The 13,579-nt window shown below is 33.2% G+C and overlaps 1 protein-coding gene across 7 annotated transcripts in view; it reads left to right on the top strand.

Annotated features, from left to right (window-relative positions):
* Positions 1 to 13,579, top strand: part of ROCK2 (Rho associated coiled-coil containing protein kinase 2) — a 123,905-nt gene that overhangs the window by 101,487 nt on the left and 8,839 nt on the right. For 3 of the 7 annotated variants that reach the window (XR_012499214.1, XR_012499215.1, XM_074341672.1), the window contains exons 21-34: positions 324 to 393; positions 1,131 to 1,234; positions 1,401 to 1,587; positions 3,519 to 3,612; positions 3,707 to 3,801; positions 4,586 to 4,765; positions 5,285 to 5,453; positions 5,806 to 5,982; positions 7,664 to 7,734; positions 8,674 to 8,762; positions 9,220 to 9,298; positions 10,706 to 10,967; positions 11,055 to 11,268; positions 12,721 to 12,782. Coding sequence is in view for 5 of the 7 variants with exons in the window: in XM_074341672.1 (XP_074197773.1) it covers positions 324 to 393; positions 1,131 to 1,234; positions 1,401 to 1,587; positions 3,519 to 3,612; positions 3,707 to 3,801; positions 4,586 to 4,765; positions 5,285 to 5,453; positions 5,806 to 5,982; positions 7,664 to 7,734; positions 8,674 to 8,762; positions 9,220 to 9,298; positions 10,706 to 10,967; positions 11,055 to 11,268; positions 12,721 to 12,754 (1,825 nt within the window). In the remaining 2 variants the exon portion in view is untranslated. The remainder of the gene's footprint in view (positions 1 to 323; positions 394 to 1,130; positions 1,235 to 1,400; positions 1,588 to 3,518; positions 3,613 to 3,706; positions 3,802 to 4,585; positions 4,766 to 5,284; positions 5,454 to 5,805; positions 5,983 to 7,663; positions 7,735 to 8,673; positions 8,763 to 9,219; positions 9,299 to 10,705; positions 10,968 to 11,054; positions 11,269 to 12,720; positions 12,783 to 13,579) is intronic. The other 4 variants (XM_045523398.2, XM_074341673.1, XM_074341671.1 and 1 more) reach the window with 3 other exon arrangements.

Raw genomic sequence — 13,579 nt, 5'->3', positions numbered from 1 at the left:
ATCTAATGATATTTTTTGTGTTAGAAATTAAAACTGAGAAAATTTTAAAACACAAGCTCATATGAGCACACATTTCATTAGCTGTTGGAGTGATGACAGCATCATATGTCATGCAGCCCCATGAGACATCCATATACACTGAGAGAACTAAAGTTTTTTCAAAAAGCAATGATTCTTAGTATTATAAAGAAAATTTAACTTCATGGATTCTGAAAAAGGGTCTCAGGTACTTTCAGGGGTTTCCTAGACCCCATTTCAAGAGTTACTGGCTTAATAGGTGTATAACTTATTTAAAGCCCTTTGATTCTATGTCCTCCCTACAGAGAACGCCAAGATGCAGATGGGCAAATGAAAGAGCTCCAAGACCAGCTTGAAGCAGAGCAGTATTTCTCAGTAAGTTCCAGACACATCACTTTGAAAATTGTTTTATTTGTACAATTTAAAAAATTTTGTTGCTTCAGAAAGAGGAGGCTGATTCTTGTCTTTAGAATATATTCTTATAGCAAACCCCATACAGAATTTTGGATGGAATGTTTTGTAAAACACACATAAAAAGAACATCTGGACAAAAGACTGTGGATAGTTTAATAGAAATCCATTATCATTGCTAGAAAAATAGTTCTAAGCACATACTCATACCTTATGAAGTTTATTAAAAGCATTGATTTTTGAAGGGAGAATATATTTTCATAATGAAAGAAATAAAATTGTCATTTTAATACTTGTACTTTTTGAGTTTTAAAATACAAAGTTGTAACTGCCGCTTCTGTTTTACTGATTTTAAGCCAACAAAATTTTCTTGTCTAAATTAGTAATATTTTTCTGTGCCTCTTCATTCATCCTACCAGCCTGTCATTTAATGAGAAATCTCACTGTGATATCCTATTGAAAATCATGGCCCTAACTTGTTAGCTGAACTTCTATTAGTTAATTGATTGATTATCAAAAATAGAAAAGCTCATTAAACTATTAATTTGTTAATGGGCTCAACATTACTTATATTATAAACATATTTGTATGTGCTCAGTTGGGCTTTTTGTCTGGATAGGTTTTGAAAACAGAAGTAATAGTTATGATGATGATGATGATGGTTATGATGATACTTGTTTCTATTATATTTTGCTCTGTAGACCCTCTATAAAACACAGGTTAGGGAACTTAAAGAAGAATGTGAAGAAAAGACCAAACTTTGTAAAGAATTACAGCAGAAGAAACAGGAATTACAGGATGAAAGGTAAGAACAAAACCCTTGTCTCTTTTGTTCACAGCCATGTTCCCTACTCCTCAAACAGCGCCTGCTGTACTGCAAATAAAAATTTGTTGATGAGGTACACTAGGAAAAACATTGACTCTGTAATGAAAATTGAACATTTAAATTTTATATTAACTCTGAAATATAGGGATTCCTTGGCTGCTCAGCTGGAGATCACCTTGACCAAAGCAGATTCTGAACAACTGGCTCGCTCAATTGCTGAAGAGCAGTATTCTGATTTGGAAAAAGAGAAGATCATGAAAGAGCTGGAGATCAAGGAGATGATGGCTAGACACAAACAGGAGCTCACTGAAAAAGATGCTACAATTGCATCTGTAAGTACAATTCTTGGTTCTTTTTTGTTGTAATTAAATTACTATATCATAAATCTTCCTTAGAAGTAGCAGGAAAGTAACATGGATCTAAGTGAAAAGCTTGTCTGTGCAGGGTACCAGGTGTTTGACTGAGTTAATAACCTCAGTGTTGTTTGGCAGCGAGAGGCTCAGAAAAGAACTTATAATGGCTTCATCTGTTGGTAAATTCATAGTTAAAGGACTATAGTGAGAGGAAAATATCAAAAGTAGAAAACAATTTAAATCATTTTTTTCTTGTTAAATCAGCCTTAGTTTGAAAGAATCTTGAAACTACATGAAGATAGTCATATGTAGGTTGAAAAAAAACTGCAACAAAAATTTCAAAGAGAAGTAAAATATCACGTAGTTGAGTTTGCCTTGTCAGTTAATCCAGATCTATTGAAATGCTACAGTAATTAAAAAGTTTGGTATTAGAACAGGGATATTTAGTCCTGTTCAGTGGAAATGAGTAGGGAGTCCAGAAGTAGATTTGTGCACATACAGGAACCTGGTGTATGATGGAAGTGGCAATATACAAATCAGTGGGAAAGGATACAAATTTTGGAATAATTGTATCTTTATGAGGTAAGGAATGAAATTAGATTCTCAGTATCTTTTACCACATACAAAAGTGAATTCTAGCTATCTTAAGAACCTAATATGAAAAATAAAAACTTTATTAGAATGGAATCCAAAATTTACTCATAACAGATGATAACAAGTAAATTACAGGGCAAGGTATTTGTAATATACTTATTAAACAAGGGATTAGTACCCAGAATGTATGTGGAATCCTGCAATTCAACAAGAAAAAAAGTTAAACAATCCAAAAGAAAATTGGCCAAAAGAGAAAACCTGAAAATATGAGCAGATGCTTAACTTCACTGCTCTTAAGAAAAGGTTGGATAAAATAACTTTGAAATATTATTTCATATCCATCACATTGGCAAAAATTCAGTATCTGACCACTTTCAAATGTTTGAAGGATGTCTAGAAAATGACATTTTCTACTGTCAGGAGTGTAAATATAGTATGGCATAGTATAGTAATAGTATGGCAATTTTCAGTAAATTTTAAATATTCATATAATCCAAAGAAAGTCCACATTAAGATAAATGTGCTAGAGAAATTCAGGCACATTATTCCTAGCAGCATAAATGTTTGTAATAGCAAAAATTCAAATGTTATATTAATAGATGAATGAATGGATAAATGAAATGTAATAGAAGATAAAACTGTCAATTAAAATGAGTCAGTTGGGTCTTTATATATATCAGCAGTTTACTTCTTAATATAATGTTGAGTGAAAGCAACTACAGAAAGATGAATACAATATGATGCTGTTTATGAGAAGTTTAAAATCACATAAAACTGCATTGTATTGTTTCATGCGTGTTTAATAAAAGTACACAGTCATGGATGGGAAGGATGAACACATAATTCACAATAAAATTTCCTTCAGGAAGGACAAAGAGGAATAGAATTTGGAGAGAATACCAGGGAATGTCAACTTTCTTAGTAAAATTTTATTTTCTGTGTGAAATGTTCTGAAAGAAAATTACAGTTTTAAAATTTGTTTATTCTGCATGATGGAACGCAGAGCTTTGTTATAGTATTTGCCTTTTTTAGTTTATTAAATGTTTTTCTCATTTAAAATACTGCTAAGGATTTGTGAGAGAAGGGCAGTGTTTTTGGCTTTCTGGGGTGCATATGAAGTAAGCCTGTTAGGTTAGCAAAATTTTCATCAAGGGTGAAGTTTGGGAAGGTAGCACAAAGGCGAGAAGTATAAAGGTAGATGTACTTAGGAAAACAGGATTCTTAACGTTCTAGGATATTTTCATTTTGAATAATTGCTTTATAACCTAAAAATCTGTAAATTAGGATATGATTATTTTTCCACTTTCATTTCCTAGCTTGAAGAAACTAATAGGACACTAACTAGTGATGTTGCCAATCTTGCAAATGAGAAAGAAGAGTTAAATAACAAATTGAAAGATGCCCAAGAGCGTATGTATTAACAAAGAATGAAGTTTATTTTCAATGTACTAGTGCTTGTCAGTTGCTGAACTCAGTATAATTTTTATATTTTTCTGTGTTTCAGAACTGTCAAGGTTGAAGGATGAAGAAATAAGTGCAGCAGCTATTAAAGCACAATTTGAGAAGCAGCTGTTAACAGAGAGAACACTCAAAACTCAAGTGTGTATAATATAAGCTCTGAATATGATTTTGAACTTTTTTTCGGTTTACCTCTTTTACATTTGTAGTGTTACAGGTTGGCTGTAGCAGTCACGGATTGCATCAGTATTTGTCAGTATTAATCAGATAGAATTATCTGAGCTTTACTGGGTGGGGAGAAGCTAAATTTGATTAACACTGTTGAGTTCAGTGTTTATTGAAGTTCTTAATTTTTTCATATGGAATCACATTCTTTCCTCATTTTTTATTATAATGTGGTAAGTTTTTCTGCTTTTAAGAGACTAGAGAATGACCATTTGCTGAGGGCCTGAAAAAGGATCACTCTGAAAAGGCACCTGTGATTACTGACCATCTCTCTTTCAGCCCTCATGACTTTATACACAGAGTGAATACTTGTGGGTCCAAGATGCTCTGCTTTGTGGTTGGACATGTTGCATTTTATTAAGGTGATGCCAGTGTAAAGCTCTCTTCTTCTAGGATAAAAGATCTACCTAGTAAAAGTCTCTTGTAACTACACATGCATAGTGGTAGCAAGTGACATTAGAGTGAACCTGTAAATGTTTTAAATTACAGTTCTCAGAAAAACTGAGAACTAAAAGCTAAGAGTATTGGTTGGAAAAGAATAATGAGTAGTGAAGAAGGTGTATTTTTTAACATAGAAAATGTTTCTTTGTGGCACTGTGTGTAGGGAAGGAGGTTTTATAACTTGCTGTTGGTGAGTTATCAAGAAACCATCAACATAATTAATTTTATTTATTTACGTACTTATTTTTATGTCTTTAAGGCTGTGAATAAGTTGGCTGAGATCATGAATCGGAAAGAACCTGTCAAACGTGGTAGTGACACAGATGTGCGGAGAAAAGAGAAGGAGAATAGAAAGCTACATATGGAGCTTAAATCTGAACGTGAGAAGCTGACGCAGCAGATGATCAAGTATCAGAAAGAACTGAATGAAATGCAGGCTGTAAGAATACTTTTTGGACTCTAGGTTAAAGACTTCTTTTTAAAGAAGTAGAATCATTTTCATGTCTCTATGTATTTTATTGATTATGAAAGTTTCTATTAATAATTATAGTAACCTTTCCTTATCCAAGGGAGATATGTTCCAGGACCCCGAGTGGATGCCTGAAACCACGGATAATACTGAACCCTATACTTACTACGTTTTTCCTGTGCCGAGGGGTGGGTAGCATATACAATGTGGAAAAGCTGGACAAAGGGATGATTAACATTCTAGACGGGTCAGAACTGGGCAACGTGAGCTTTCATCACACTACTCAGAATGACGTGCAATTTAAAAGTTATGAATTATTTATTTCTAGAATTTTCCATTTAATATTTTCAGACTACGGTTGACCTCGGATAACTGAAACTGTGGAAAGTGAAACCTTGGATAAGGGAGGGACTACCGTATTACTGAACTAAGAAACAAAATTGAGATGTATGGCATCCAGTTAATTTAACATAATTCAATTTGTTGTAGCAAATAGCTGAAGAGAGCCAGATTCGAATTGAACTGCAGATGACCCTGGACAGTAAAGACAGTGACATTGAGCAGCTGCGGTCCCAGCTCCAAGCCTTGCATATTGGTCTGGATAGTTCCAGTATAGGCAGTGGACCAGGGGATGCTGAAGCAGATGATGGGTTCCCAGGTACAGATTTATTTTCAGCCCTTATGTTGACGTTTATTAAAGGTCTTTTGTCTAAAATATAAATCAGTTGATTGTTTTAAGCCCTGTGACTGACTTTGCTCTTGAGGAAAAATGTTTGTCATTTCTTTAAGGGAAACCTACTCCTTAGAGTAGAGATTCAAATGACAAGTTTAAACTTACTTTATTTATTGATTTTTTCATGAAAGTTTTCATAAAAATGCAAAAATAACTTCTACATATTTAGTTATTTAAATTAGCTCTGTATATTATAGGCATCTCTCTTTTTAAGCTTTCATTTATTTTTTCTTAACTTCTTTCTGCATTCTTACTTCCTTTTATGTTGGGTGTTCAGTTCATATCACTCAGTCACACACTATGGAATCCATGTCATTCACCTACCAACGTTCCTCTACTTCTCTCAATATTGCCACTAAGCCTTCCAGTTCTCATATGCTTCTTGACTCTGATTCTGACTCAGAAGAAGAATCTGTGCATTATTTACCTATTTCATCGGAACCTAATGGTACAGGTGATAGTCTGAAAATCTTTCCACCTCTGGGGTTTTTTTCCCACTACCCTTAATTTCAGTCCTTTGGAAAAATTTTTGTAATATTAACTAATATTCACTAACTCTAACAAGTTGCTCAGATAACAAGTCCCAGTTAAAAAGAAACTGCTGCATGAACAAAGAATTTGATTTTTAAGGTATTTTGTTTCACATGGCACTGCTATTGCAATTGATTTATTTTGTCAACTTACAAGAAAAATGGAGCGGTACTTTATATCATTTAAGAATGTATGATTTCACTGCTTGTCTCGCCCATTTTTAACCAAGAAGAAATTCTTTCTAAAGTTTCATGTAAAGAGTGACAGAAAAAGCACGTAGACTGTTTTAGAGGATGTGTTTAGGTTCTCACTGAGTGCTTACCTAGTCAACATTGTGCTAAGCTTAAAAAAAAAGTACTTGATCCTTGTCCTGAAAGGACTTATAGTTTAAATGAAAAAAACCAGATGGAAGACCCATAAAATTATTAGGTTTAACACAAAGTTACTGTGAGTACGAAAAAAAGTTTAAGGTATATGCTACAGGAAATTGGTGTATAAGCAGTTGAATGTAAAGTAAAATTTAGTCTATTGGTTGAATTCAAAGTAACTATTTATTTACACTGTTGTCACATTTCCCAGTTATAGATCAGTATAAATCCCAGGTATAAATCATAAGTGATTGTATTTAAGTTGTTTTAGAGCTTAGCAATAAAATTACTTCACTCATACCCATATTGTTAGAGGTCATCTGATTAGTCCCTTAAACTGGTTTAGGACCGTGTCCAGACAGTTTTGAGTATGAGTCTGTTTTTAATGACAGCATTTCTGTTCATAGAGTCTGGAAGGTTACTGATGTGAGAGTATAGGCCCTGGAGTCAGAGACCTGTCCCTGTGTGAGCTTTCTGTGGGGTTGCTGTGAAGATTAAAGAAAGCTCATGTAAAGCATCTAGCTCTGTTCAGACACATAGCGTATGTTAAATAAGTGATAACTACTTTTTTTATTAGAATAACTTCTAAAATGCTATTTCACTTAATTACTTCATAAAAATATACTGATCAAATACCACTAGAACAAATTCTAAGGATTGAGTTTCCTCTGTTGAACTAGAATTTTATGGCTTCTAATATTTTGGAATTTAGGAATCTTTTGGTTATATTGCTGCTTATTAGCCAGATTTGATCTGCAATTTATACAATTTTATTTTGTTTTATTATAGCCATTCTAAAAGTATATTTTCTCTGAACACATAAGTACTCACTTGCAATGTTTCCTCTTCAAAGAAGATGTGCACTGTATCTGTAGTTAGACCTTCTTCCAAAGGGAAAAATAAAGGATTCTAACACAGGTGTGCAAATGAGAATAGAGAGCTGCTTCTCTTCTTTGCAACTTTTCTGCAGAATTTTGCAAATGCATGAATTTAATCAATGGGGCATTTGACTTTGTAAACTACAGAATATGTATTTCCAATGTGATATAACTTGGATTTTGTTTGCATTGCATAACTTGCTTGATTCTGCATTATTACTATATTTTAGATAATGTGTACAATGATAAATTCTGAAGGGCATATTTGTTTTGTGACTTTAATATTAAATTTTTATTAAATTCCTCTTTTTTAAGGAACCTTACTATATTTATCCTCATATCTTGTGCTTATTCATAGAATCAAGACTAGAAGGTTGGCTTTCATTGCCTGTGCGAAACAACACTAAGAAATTTGGATGGGTTAAAAAGGTAATTGGTACTTCTGAAAATGGTTTTGCTTTTGGCTTAACTACAGCCATATCACTTTTGTAATTATAAGATAGATATATATGTATAACTAGAACTTTTAAGCACGTAAAACTTGTTTGTACTTTCTGATTTGGCATGACATAATTTTATGTATCTTTGTAAAAAAAAACAAACTTTCATCATTAACATGTTATTAATAATAAAGCAGGTTTTGTTGTTAGGAAAATAGAAGCCTGTTGATCTGGGTGCCTTTGCTGTTTCAGTGGGAAAACAACTTTGGCTCTAATGGAAAGACCCACTTACTTCTTTTCCTGTTACTATGATTAGTGGTATTATGATGTTTACTTTTTGGATAAGGGTCTTTAGGTTGCCGTAACAAAATGCCACAGACTGAGTAACTTATGAACAACAGAAATTTATTTCTCACAGTTCTGGAGGCTAAAAGTCCAAGATCATGGTGCCAGCTTGTTGGGGTTCTGGTGAAGGCCTTCCAGGTTGCAGACTTCTTGCTCTGTCCTCATGGTGGAAAGAGGGGGGATTTCTCTGGAACCTCTTATTCAAGCTATAGCAACAAGGCTCTATGCCATTGGATCCTGAAGCTAAATCAGTCCAAAAAATGCTTGAATTTTATTTCTTCCCCAGTTTGCTTATTTAAAATATATATGGGAGTGGAGAGTATAGCTCAGTGGTAGAATGCATGCTTAGCATACACAAGGTCCTGGTTCAATCCCCAGCACCTCCAAAAAAAGTAAAATACATACAAACAAAATTTACTGTTATTTTGAGGAAGAGTTTTTTACAAATACATTAAGATAACTTTTTAGGTATTTAAGTATTTTAAATGATTTTTATTGCTAATATAGACTTTATTTTCAAAGGAAATAAGATATATATTAACTTTAATCATTGCTTAATTCCTTTCCTCCCTCTTTTTAACAGTATGTGATTGTAAGTAGTAAGAAGATCCTTTTCTATGACAGTGAACAAGATAAAGAACAATCTAATCCTTACATGGTTTTAGATATAGAGTAAGTATTTTTATTAGAATATTTAGGAACTTCATCTTTTAAAGTGTAAGGTAGCACTGTGACCTTTTTGTCAAATTAGTGTAATTTATTAGTCATATGGTATATGGATATACTCACGTAGTATGCTCCCATACTGTACATACAGTATCTCCTATACGATCATTACATTTTCTTACATTTGCTTAATACAGATGAAAGTCTGGGATATAGAGTTGGCTAAAATATCTTTATTTCATGGGTCTTCACTGTGTTGGTTTCTGAAACTAATTAGAAAATTTCTGACTTACTGGAAATTCCTCAAAATCTCAAGAAGTGATTAAATTTATAGAGCAAGATATTCTCTGACTTTCTAACAAGGGCCAAAGTAGTCAATTTTAATTTCTGACGTAAGTATAGGGTAACTAATATAATTTGATCCTTTGTAATATTTTATTCCTTTCTTAAAAATCTTTTATAGCAAATTATTTCATGTACGACCAGTTACACAGACAGATGTATATAGAGCAGATGCTAAAGAAATTCCAAGGATATTCCAGGTAAACACAGTTTGTCTTGCGATTGGTTTGCTTTGTTGTTTTTTTCACCTTTATATAGTCTCAGCATGACATGACATAACAAATTTCTTTATTCTTGGGCCTTTTTAAGATTATCTTTCAATTTTAGTCCCATGTAAAATGGTTCGTTCTTTTGCGACTTTCCTGTTTGAATGCATCTTAATTCTTCTCCACGTTTTACTTGTTAAAGTCTGTAGTGTGTTTATATCATATTTCTAGCCTTTGCTATCCTTTTGCTCAAGATTGGTTATAACGTTTTTTAAGCATGAACTTTGGTTTTATGCTTAACTCTCTAGAAAGTTAAAAAAGTTGCTTTGTAAAGTTAAATATTGCACCCAGTATCCCTTTTACTTCCAATTTTAAAGTGAAGCCAAATTCTTCCCATTATTACTTCCATTTTAAAATCAGTCAAACCAACAATTAGTTATTGGATTCCTTCTGCGTAAAAGCCATTGTGTTTGGTGTACTGTGGGGAAGTTGGCTGCTTATTTTCTGGATGCTTATACTGTTTATTTGGAGTGAATTAAACATCCTTTCCTCTTTTCTTTCTTCCTCAATTCTCCAAATACAAATCTTTTCAATTAAAGCTGTATTTGCAGTTATCTCCCAGTTCTGTTTTGAGAATCATAAAATACCCATTCATAAAATTGCTGTATCTCTTCAGTTTTATTTTGAACACTCCTGCCCAGAAAAACTTTTTGACCCTCGTCAAGTACAGATTTACCTTATGCTGGCCTATTGTGATAAAATTGCTAAAACAGAGGAAGATAGCATGGAGAAAATAAGGAAGCTCTGTTTGAACAGGATCAGTTCTTTTGAAATGTGAACCAAAGTGACTAATGACTTTTCTCATATGTGCTCTTGATTAGGACCTACTAACATTTTGAATGCCAGATGCATTTTCTTCTCATTGAATAGCTTAGGCTAATTCCTTTTTTTTTTTTAAGATACATTATTGGTTTAATTATTTGCCAGAATTTCCCCATATCTATTATTTACTTCTGTGTTAAAATGTTAGGCACTGTGTGATTAATTTTGGTTTAGTTCATTTTTTTTTTAAATTGAGTTATAGTCAGTTTACAATGTTGTGCCAGTTTTTGGTGTACAGCATAGTTTTTCGGTCATAAATGAATGTACATATATTCGTTTTCATATTCTTTTTCACCATGAGCTACTACAAGATCTTGACTATATTTTCATGTGCTATACAGTATAAACTTGTTCATCTATTCTATATATACCTGTCAGTATCTATAAATCTCGAACTCCCAGTCTGTCCTTACCCGCGTCCCCCCACCACTAGGCTAATTTCATTTATACTATAAGAATTATTACATACAAAATAACTTATGTTTGAAAATCGTTGATTGTTCTTTTTGGTGTTTCTAGATTTTGTATGCCAATGAAGGAGAAAGTAAGAAGGAACAAGAATTTCCAGTGGAGCCAGTGGGAGAAAAGTCAAATTACATTTGCCACAAAGGACATGAATTTATTCCCACTCTCTATCATTTCCCAACCAACTGTGAGGCATGTATGAAGCCATTATGGCATATGTTTAAACCTCCTCCTGCTTTAGAGTGCCGTCGCTGCCATATTAAATGTCATAAAGATCACATGGATAAAAAGGAGGAAATTATAGCACCTTGCAAAGGTAAATAGTAAATTACCTGCTCCATCAATATGATTTATGTTCAGATCATTTTAAACATACTAATTTTTTTCAAATATTTCTTTATAGTGTATTATGATATTTCATCGGCAAAGAACCTATTGTTACTAGCAAATTCTACAGAAGAGCAGCAAAAGTGGGTTAGTCGGCTAGTGAAAAAAATACCTAAAAAGCCTCCAGCTCCAGACCCTTTTGCACGGTCCTCTCCTAGAACTTCAATGAAGATACAACAAAACCAGTCTATTAGACGGCCAAGTCGACAGCTTGCCCCGAACAAACCAAGGTAATAAATGCAAACGTTAAAAATTAAAGTGTTTTTAAAAATATTTTGCTACTTATGCTCAAATTACAAACTTTCCTAGCTACAGTTGTCCTTTGCTTGGTATTTTCATGATCTCTGGAATACCAGATGTTTGAAACTATTTCAGTGTTCATGTCTCGTTCATTGATACAGATGGATGTAATAGAAATTTTTTTTTTAAAGTAGTTTAATTTATTTATTTTAGGGTTTTTTTGTGTGGGGGGGGAGGGAGGTAATTATGTTTATTTATTTATTTACTTTTTTAAGAGGAGGTATGGGGGATTGAACCCAGGACCTTGTTCATGTTAAGCATGCGCTCTACCCTTTTGAGCTATGACCTCCTCCCTAATAGAAATTTACTTACTCAATCACACACATATATAAAAATCAACCAAAAATATATAAAGGGCTCATTTTGTCATGTTTATATATATAATTACAATATTTTAGGATTTTATAAGCACATTGACTTAATTGATTATAGTAGATAGGATGCACACACAGGCCTTTAAGTGTCAGGTACACGCATTGTTTTCCAATATTGCAAGCCTCTTAAACCTCTTATGTTAGATGACTTGAGGTCAGGACTGAAATCTTAAGTCTTAATTCAAATCTGTAAGTTTAAAATAATACCTTGTCTAGGATTTAAAGAGCAATGTAGATAAGCTTTAAAAATTCAAATGTTAATTAATGGGTATCATGGGCATTTCTTGCAATTGAAGTGGTGTTGGAAATATGGAGTAAGTTTAGAGATGATTATTATTGCACAAAAACATTTTGGTGGAGCCATTTTCAAATAACTACATTATAATAATTTTTTATTCAGAATAACCATTTCATGGCTTACTAGCTAATGCAGTATTTATAAATACATATTGGTATTCATTGAAATGAGCGTGAAGATTTGGTTAGCTAAAGAGTAAAGTATACACTTAGATCCAGGATCTAATTTCAGGTGTCCTTTTTGTTCCCTAACATAGGATGTTCAGTATATGAGTAACAATGTGCATTGGCTGTATTACCAGAAATCTTTGCATTCTAACCACATCTTATATGAAACTTTTCTTGAAACTAATATCTCAAGGAAATAATCTAAAATGACAAAGGTAGAATTAGTGTTTCAACAGTGAAAATGTTTTGAGTTTTCGTGTGAGGTATGATAAAATTAAATACTATAGAATTAGCGATTATATGAGAGTAATTCAACTGAAGAAACTCAAAGAATTCAGAGATGCCAAAGGTCCTTCCATGTACCTTATGCAAGACATCTAAAAGTTAAATTTTATATTATTAATATTGTAGAACAATTAATGCAAAACTGCCAAGCTCACTTACAGATAATTTTCTTGCCCCCCCCCCCCCCAATTCAGCATTATGGTCTATTTGAAAGCACATTTATTTTTGATTTTTGTTACTTTTTTTTTTTTTTTTTAGTTCTGGGCCTGCCCTTCGAATCATTCTTCATTGATTTTTTTAATACATTTTGCATAGCAACAGTAAGTAATAGGGATTTTTTTCCACAACTATGCATGAAGATAAAACTAATATCAAAACTGACTGTAAAATGTATAGGGAATTGGTTTGAAATTTTTTAACCTAATATGCTTTTTGAAGTTTTAAATGTAAAGATAGGCACATTTGAAATATGATTTGGTATTTTATTATGCCTCTGTAACATTACTTCCATGGCTTTTAACATCTGTGCCTCCATTGCTTCATTAACTCATAAAATTGTATCTGTGTCTGTCCTCATATGAATAACCCTACAGTTTGCATTCCATTTTGGTTGTCACATTTTAAGAGTAGCATACACAAATTAGAGGTTATTTAGAAGAGAATTATGGAGGAAGTAGTGGGTCATTTGAACATTTGAAGATGTTTACACATGTGGCAAGTGAAGGAACTAGATATTTTGGTCTTCTGAGGAAATGATTTGAAAGGACAGGCGATCATCAGTAACAATGAAGATTTAAAGGATTTTTCCTCGGAAGAACTAAGCAGGAGAGGCACATTTTAAACTCAGCAGGAAAAAATTATCAAGCAATCAGATTTCCAAAACTGGAAGAATTGGCTTGCTCTGGAACAGTGATTGCCCTGTGTCCACAGGTTTACACCTGACTCAGGTGACTGCTTGGCAGAATGGTTGAGGGGCAGTGCTCCTCAGTGTGTCAGTGTGTGTGCAATCTAAAGTGGAGGAGCTTGGTTCTAGAGGAGGCTCGAGCATTGGACTGTGGGTGACCTTTATTATCCTACTCATTTATAACATACTTCTGTAGACAAATGGGTAGAGCTT

Source organism: Camelus bactrianus, chromosome 15, assembly GCF_048773025.1.
Source record: "Camelus bactrianus isolate YW-2024 breed Bactrian camel chromosome 15, ASM4877302v1, whole genome shotgun sequence".
Classification (NCBI taxonomy): domain Eukaryota; kingdom Metazoa; phylum Chordata; class Mammalia; order Artiodactyla; family Camelidae; genus Camelus; species Camelus bactrianus.
The sequence above is the reverse complement of the archived record's forward strand: the minus strand, read 5'-3'. Positions and strand labels throughout refer to the sequence as shown.